The sequence below is a fragment of the Hevea brasiliensis genome, chromosome 15, assembly GCF_030052815.1.
Source record: "Hevea brasiliensis isolate MT/VB/25A 57/8 chromosome 15, ASM3005281v1, whole genome shotgun sequence".
NCBI lineage: Eukaryota > Viridiplantae > Streptophyta > Magnoliopsida > Malpighiales > Euphorbiaceae > Hevea > Hevea brasiliensis.
In genome coordinates this window covers 75,756,530-75,763,726 of record NC_079507.1, presented here as the reverse complement: position 1 = coordinate 75,763,726, position 7,197 = coordinate 75,756,530, and the positions used below count along the sequence as shown (strand labels likewise).

Genomic DNA, 7,197 nt, shown 5'->3' with positions numbered 1-7,197 from the left:
GTAAAACTCATATCTTTTTAAGTAGAGAAAAAAGAAAAACGACTTAATTAAGAAAATAACATTGGATCAGATGGTGCTAAGCCAAGTTGGACAAGTTGAGCAGAGGCCAATTGAGATGGTGAAATAGAACAAAGCCCTCTTTGCAGAAACATAGCAGGTTTAACATGATTCAGAAGATTATACGGTGTACTCTCTCAGATAAGAAGGTTACTCAATTGCTCAACATTAATGCCTTTATTGATTTTGCAAGAATGGGACAAGTTATTTAAAAAGAAAAAGTGAGATTAAAAGGAAACAAGGAATATTAGAGAAAATTATATATAAAGGGAAAAAGAGAAATGAAAAATCAATTTTTTACCTGATCAATTTCTCCATTGAGATGCCTCTCAATAGAATTGAAAGAATCAGTAACCCCCAATTCAGACATTTTAGAGTTTTTTTTTTTTTTTGTGAAGTTTCTGTACAGGATGAGATGGATCTTATGATAAAGATTCAAATTATGGATTAAAATCAAAATTAGTCATCGGATTTGGATGCACGAACCACCTTCTATCATATACTTTTGAAAGCATATAATTTAACAGAATACCAAAATGCACTTTGAGTCTGAGAAGAAAACAAGTGATAAAAAATGTACTTTTAGCTGGTGAGGGAGGAGAGGAGATAGTACACGTGTCCGCCATTGGCAATTTCTTGCTGCATTATATCTTGTTTGAGCAAGAATATAACTTTAAAGCGAAATCTTGAGAACCAACAATCCCTGTGTGAATGCTTAACACTAAAGCCCAGAACCTGAGAATCTTTGGCCTTTAAGCAACCTTTGCTCCAAGCAATTCTGCAATTCTACGCCTTTTTATCAATGGATTTCATCCGTATAGCCCTCATTGTTTTTCTTCCTTGTCTTCTTGATTCTGCACAAATTGTTAGTCTTTCAGGACTCAACCATGCCACAAAGAAAAGCAATCACACATGCTGATCTTGCGCCAGGTCCTCGATGCACAGATTTGGGTAGCAAAACAGCTGCCTTCCTAATGGTCCTCACCATTTTATGTGGCCTTTTTTGCTTCATTCTTTGTCTCATTGCCGAAGCCACTCGTTCCCAGGTAAACCCACTGGACCTCCTTGCGAAATATGGAGAATTACACTTAACTTATTAACTTGGATACCAATTTAGAACACAATTTTTCTGGCGTCACTTTGCAGGTAACATGGGTAGCTGGGGATGTTAAAGGAAATACTGTGAACTATGAATGTGTATACAGTGGCAGTGGCAAGACACCATTGTTATGTGCTGCCGTTGCATTTGTGGGACTAGCAGTTGCCATGGTAGTGGAACACGGGTACATGTTGATTGCGATAAGTAAAGCACCTCCTCCAGTTTTGCTTACCTGGGACCACAATTATGCTTCTGCCAAGACTATAACCTGGCAAGCAGGTTTTTTCTTCGTTGCTACTTGGTATAATAATGGACCAGCCCTTTTTTTATATATTATTTCACTATTTTCATTTATTATCCATCCTAATTAGAAAGGATTCAATTGATGAATTTGAAAAATAATATGATTCCTTGCAGGCTTTGCTTTGCTATTGGGGAAATCTTGCTGTTAATCGGACTGAGTGTGGAATCGGGGCACCTGAAGAATTGGTCTAGACCAAGGCCAAGTTGCCTCATCATCAAACAAGGCTTGTTCTCTGCTGCCGGAGTCTTTTCATTACTAACAGTGTTTCTTGCTTCTGGGTTATACTTGACAGCGTTGCGTGCACAAAGAATATCCCAAGAGCACGAAAACCTGCGGCGACAGATGCTTGAAGCCTCCGTCCTCTACGCGTCACCGCCACGATCACCTCCGCATCAAATTTCTGCCACTGCAAGGGAGAATCCTATTGCTGGAGAGAGTCATCAAATTGTGCAAACACCATTTAGAGATCGACAAGCTTTTAGCAAGAACTTGAGTTTAGTGTAAGACAAGCAAATTAAAGATGCATGTTGGCGCCACTTGCAGCAAAGCTACATAGGATATGGTGAAAAGTGTAATTCATTTATTTTTGTAAAAAGAATTTTTCTTTTTTTTTTTTTTTTTCTAACAACATATTTCTGGGAATTGAGTGTTATGTCGAGATGAAATAAACTTAAATTTATTAAGATTCGTTCGTCAGATCAAAACAGGAGACGAACCCAATCAGCATATTCTGTTTTCAGTATATTGAGAATCTTGTCCCACATTGATCCTGACATGAATATATAAAGTGATTCATATATTGGAATATTAATTTACGACGTCACTGTCGCACTCCGATTTCACTCTTATTGGTTGGAAAGTATCAACTCTAGTGCCAGATTAACCTAACGTAGGGTTAATGGCTCTTCTTAATTAAAGTCTAATTAAGCCTGATTTACTTGTTAAAAACAGGAACAGTCTCTAGTTGTGTTAGAAGTTTCCAAGTTCATTTTTACACTCACTAGCCATCAACCAGTAGGGTTTGCTTCGCTCTATCTCAAATTAATTGCACCTGCTTTTTCTTAGCTTTCCTGTTTCTACGAGTAATCATGTCGTTGAGACCCAGCACCAGAACCGAGGTTCGCCGGAACCGTTACAAGGTCGCTGTCGACGCCGATGAAGGTCGGCGGAGGAGAGAGGACAACATGGTGGAGATCCGAAAAAGCAAGCGCGAAGAGAGCTTACAGAAGAAACGCCGCGAAGCCCTCCAGGCTCAGCAGTTCCCTCCCACTGTCCTTTCTTCTACTACGGAAAAGAAGGTATCTATGCATCAAATGATACTATGGATTTCACTTGGGTTAGGATTTTTTACGTTACTCTGGATTTTGTGGGTTTTGAAATTTGAAGCGTGGGTTCATGGTTTTGGATTTCAATTGGTTTTGACGGTTGCCATTTTTCTTTAAATTTCAGTTAGAAAGTTTGCCTTCAATGGTCGCTAGCGTTTGGTCTGATGATGGCAGCTTGCAGCTAGAAGCGACCACTCAGTTTCGAAAACTGCTATCAATCGGTATTTATGCATATGTATATTGTTTCGTTTCATTTTTGTTTGCCCTTGATTGGCTGTGACTAAATTTCTGTACTTTTTTTTATCAGAACGAAGTCCTCCTATTGAGGAAGTTATACAATCCGGGGTTGTTCCTCGATTTGTTGAGTTTCTTGTGAGGGACGATTTCCCTCAACTTCAGGTCCGTATTTGTACAGTAACGCAATTTCTTATATTTCTCTAATTAATATGTTTAAACTAGCCTGGATTGCTAATATGTACCCCTATGTGCCAATTTATGGAATTTTTATAGTTTGAGGCTGCTTGGGCACTCACAAATATTGCTTCTGGAACCTCGGAGAACACTAGGGTGGTAATTGATCATGGTGCAGTTCCAATATTTGTTAAGCTTCTTGCTTCTCCTAGTGATGATGTTCGGGAGCAGGTATGTAGTATTTTTAGCTACTCCAGTCCAGTTATTGCAATTGCGTAAGGTATAGCATTTGGGGCTTTCTAATATTATCCTCGGTGAAATTTAGGCTGTGTGGGCATTGGGAAATGTTGCTGGTGACTCCCCAAAATGTCGTGATCTTGTTCTCAGCAAGGGAGCTTTGCTTCCTTTGTTGGCCCAGCTGAATGAGCATGCAAAGCTCTCAATGTTGAGGAATGCCACCTGGACACTATCAAACTTCTGCAGGGGCAAGCCTCAGCCTCCATTTGAACAGGTTATTGTCTGCTTTTGTGCATCATTGGGCATAGAATTGAAGCTTTGCTGTAGCTGTTCTTCAAAGTTCATAACTCAAGGAATGTAAATGGGCAGGTGAGGCCCGCACTTCCAGCACTTGAACGTCTTGTACATTCAACTGATGAAGAAGTTTTAACTGATGCCTGTTGGGCACTTTCTTATCTTTCTGATGGTACAAATGACAAAATCCAAGCTGTGATTGAGGCAGGTGTCTGTCCCCGACTTATTGAGCTCCTCCTGTGAGTAACGTTTTATTGATTGCTTTGTTTAGTCGTTTCCTTACTTCCCATTCTATAAACTTGATGGTTTAATATATTTTACTGTTTCAGCCATCCATCTCCTTCAGTGCTTGTTCCTGCCCTTCGCACTGTTGGAAATATTGTGACTGGGGATGATATCCAGACTCAGGTATGAAATTTCAATAGAAATACAATTGCATTCATCTGCTCTATTTTTCTAATAAAAATTTGTTAAATTATTTTTGAACAAAATGTTTATGGTTCTTATGTCCCTTAAATGATACTAGCATGGCTTATGCATCAGTTTTGGAGGCATTATTGAAAAATTATCATGTCGCGGAAATCAAAACTAGGATGCATGAAGGAGTTACGGTTCTGAATATTACAGTGGTTTGCTTTTGAAAGCTGAGAAATCTAGGTGCTTATGATACAATTTACTTTCACCTTGAATATTACCTACGCTCCACAAGTGTTGTATATTTGGGAAAGGTAATAAACAACAGAAGCCCATCAACTTGAAATGGCAAAAAATGCCAATTCGTGAGACTTGACCAACTAGAAATAAAAACTTGCATTCAAGGATTGTCTCCTGTATAAGATGTGGTGGCTTGAACTCAGTCTCTTATCATTTCATTTGTTATTACATCTCATATTCTCATTGGCTTTTTCTTCCATTTCATTTTTTGGCAAAATATTGCAATTTTTTTTCCTCAGCGTGATTTTTATTTTTATGCCACATTCCGTTTCACAATATTTGCTTATGGTATTGAAAGTGTGAAGTTCAGCAATTTTGAACAAAAGGAAAATGAAGTAGCTTTAATGGATAAGAATTATAAGATTATATATAATAGCATTTTCTAGGGAATATTCCCTGGTGGAGTATATTCCTTAACTAAGTGGTATATTATTTTGTATGATTATTTTATATTGTATTACTATCAGTCAAAATAACCATCTGATCAAATCTAACTCTCTGGACAAATTGAGTTTTAAGTTCTCTGTCTGTGGGTGTGGGTGTGGGTGTGGGTGTGTGTGTGCGTTTTATTCCTTAGCAACTCTACTTACAATTTTGCTCTTCACATGTTTGATGGCTAACTATGATGAATTTCTTGTTCTTAGTGTATAATAAACAATGGTGCACTGCCATATCTTGTAAGCCTATTGACTCATAATCATAAAAAGATTATTAAGAAAGAAGCTTGCTGGACCATCTCAAATATTACAGCTGGAAACAGGGAACAAATTCAGGCAAGTCTATACTGCTCAGGAAGTTCATGCTTTAAGTTATGATGTGTGACTTGGTTTAAAGTTCTAGTGCTTCTGCTAATTATTTTCAAAATTTGCTAACTTGTTTATGTGGATGTCACAATGAAACACTTGAGTTCTTCTCTTTTGCTTTTTGAATATGAATTTCACATGTACATGGCCTTATTCTTGATCTTTTCTGAATGATGTAGGCTGTAATTGAGGCTGGTTTAATTGGCCCCCTTTTTAATTTGCTTCAAAATGCTGAGTTTGATATAAAGAAAGAAGCTGCATGGACAATTTCAAACGCTACTTCTGGTGGTACTCATGACCAAATCAAGTATGTGTTGTTTGTTGAACTGCATTATGCTATTATTGCTTGCTTTCTCAACCTTTTTTTTTTGTATTAATTCCCTCATATCCTTGTTAGTCACATGATTTACTGCTCTGTATAGGTACTTGGTGAGTCAAGGGTGCATAAAACCATTGTGTGATCTCCTTGTCTGTCCTGATCCAAGGATTGTCACAGTATGTCTTGAAGGATTAGAGAACATTCTGAAGGTTGGGGAAGCCGAAAAAAATTTAGGGAACAGTGGAGATTATAATATGTATGCCCAGATGATAGATGATGCTGAGGGATTAGAAAAGATTGAAAATCTACAGAGTCATGACAATAATGAGATTTATGAGAAGGCCGTGAAGATTCTTGAGACTTACTGGTTAGAGGAAGATGATGAGACTTTACCTTCAGGTGATGGTTCCCAGCAAGGATTTCAGTTTGGTGGAAATGATCCCTCAGTTCCATCTGGTGGATTCAACTTTAGCTGAAGGTATGTGTCACTTAAAAGAATGAGTATTTGCATAAAGTCACCTTAAATTAGAGTGATCAACCTAGATTGATGATATTATTACCTATAAATTTCGAAGCTCTGTAATACAATTTAATTGTTCTCATTGGCCTTTAACATTTAATGAATGAGAAAATAATATCCTTTGATTAGGTTTATTCATTTGGTTTACAAAATTTACAGGGACCTATAAATGGCATGGGCAGATCACACTATAGGTGGCAAATATGTTGGGTAGAGTACAGTCCGAGTCTCCATCGCAGCACCTCCTGTCCATTGTTGTTGTTAAAAGTGGTGCTAGACAGCCCAGTTATTCTACAACTCCATAGCTGTTGACTTGAAATGGCCACATTACCTAGACCAAAAAATACTATATGATGATGTGATATGAAAGGCGTTCACAAAGGTTTATTGTTTGCATGAGTATGGCCTTCTTACTTGAATCACTGAATGGGTGGGCTAAAGTGCTGGTGAAGGTATAGTTGTGTGCAACATGGGTCCTTGTTTTCAGAGTCTTGGTTGTAATAGTAGTTTTACACCATTAGTATTCATTTTATCATTGATTCCGTGAATATATTAAGCATAAACCTCATTTTCCTGATGTATTTCAAGTGAACAAAAAATGATTATTGCTGTTCATGTTTTGATTCGAGAAGTGGCAGTCGAACACATTGCATGTTAAAAGAGTCTTCTTTATTGGAAAGAAAATTGGGAGTTTCATTTCATTGTCATGTAGGCAGGAGTTATCTTGCCAAACAATTTATAGAATCTGTTGTCAGTGTCCTGATTTATTATTTTCTTAATTTTGATAACGCTTGTTGACCATAGATTACTAATTTAATAAAAAAAAAAAACATATTGTGTTTCATAGCATGAATATCTTTAATTTGAGTTGTGCTTTCTTGTAAAATAATGTTGAAATTAACATAAAATAAAACAAATATGTTTTGATAAATTTCAAATTATTTTTTTTTTTAGAAAAAAAGTTCATTAACTTGAAATGGACCTATAAGCAGACAAAGAATGGGCCGAGCCGAACATCTCTTTAACAGCTGTTGCTTAACTTTGTGCTTATGGTTCCAAGCAGCATTATTAAATTCGGCTGGTACTTGCCGTTGGTGGGCGGGTGAGTAAATTA

The 7,197-nt window shown here is 37.3% G+C and overlaps 2 protein-coding genes across 2 annotated transcripts; both read left to right on the top strand.

The window, feature by feature from the left end:
* The first annotated feature begins 594 nt into the window (after positions 1 to 594).
* Positions 595 to 2,143, top strand: LOC110660247 (uncharacterized). The gene is made up of 3 exons (XM_021818478.2): positions 595 to 1,103; positions 1,204 to 1,457; positions 1,574 to 2,143. Exons 1-3 carry the CDS (start codon positions 945 to 947, stop codon positions 1,962 to 1,964), a joined length of 804 nt encoding a protein of 267 aa, XP_021674170.2. The 5' UTR covers positions 595 to 944; the 3' UTR covers positions 1,965 to 2,143.
* A 224-nt stretch (positions 2,144 to 2,367) lies between these two features.
* On the top strand, positions 2,368 to 6,850 carry LOC110660246 (importin subunit alpha-2). Its single transcript, XM_021818477.2, has 11 exons — positions 2,368 to 2,758; positions 2,910 to 3,006; positions 3,093 to 3,184; positions 3,296 to 3,427; positions 3,522 to 3,707; positions 3,803 to 3,966; positions 4,057 to 4,135; positions 5,086 to 5,214; positions 5,424 to 5,551; positions 5,667 to 6,041; positions 6,243 to 6,850. The coding sequence occupies exons 1-10, from the start codon at positions 2,549 to 2,551 to the stop codon at positions 6,037 to 6,039; spliced, it is 1,590 nt and encodes a 529-aa protein (XP_021674169.2). The 5' UTR covers positions 2,368 to 2,548; the 3' UTR covers positions 6,040 to 6,041; positions 6,243 to 6,850.
* Positions 6,851 to 7,197: the final 347 nt, after the last annotated feature.

Coding starts and splice junctions, on each gene's coding strand:
- LOC110660247 (XM_021818478.2), top strand. CDS start 945: ATGCCACAAAGAAAAGCAATCACACATGCTGATCTTGCGCCAGGTCCT. Junction 1,104..1,203: donor CCGAAGCCACTCGTTCCCAG/GTAAACCCACTG, acceptor GTCACTTTGCAG/GTAACATGGGTAGCTGGGGA. Junction 1,458..1,573: donor TTTTTCTTCGTTGCTACTTG/GTATAATAATGG, acceptor GATTCCTTGCAG/GCTTTGCTTTGCTATTGGGG.
- LOC110660246 (XM_021818477.2), top strand. CDS start 2,549: ATGTCGTTGAGACCCAGCACCAGAACCGAGGTTCGCCGGAACCGTTAC. Junction 3,967..4,056: donor CGACTTATTGAGCTCCTCCT/GTGAGTAACGTT, acceptor TTACTGTTTCAG/CCATCCATCTCCTTCAGTGC. Junction 5,215..5,423: donor GAAACAGGGAACAAATTCAG/GCAAGTCTATAC, acceptor TGAATGATGTAG/GCTGTAATTGAGGCTGGTTT.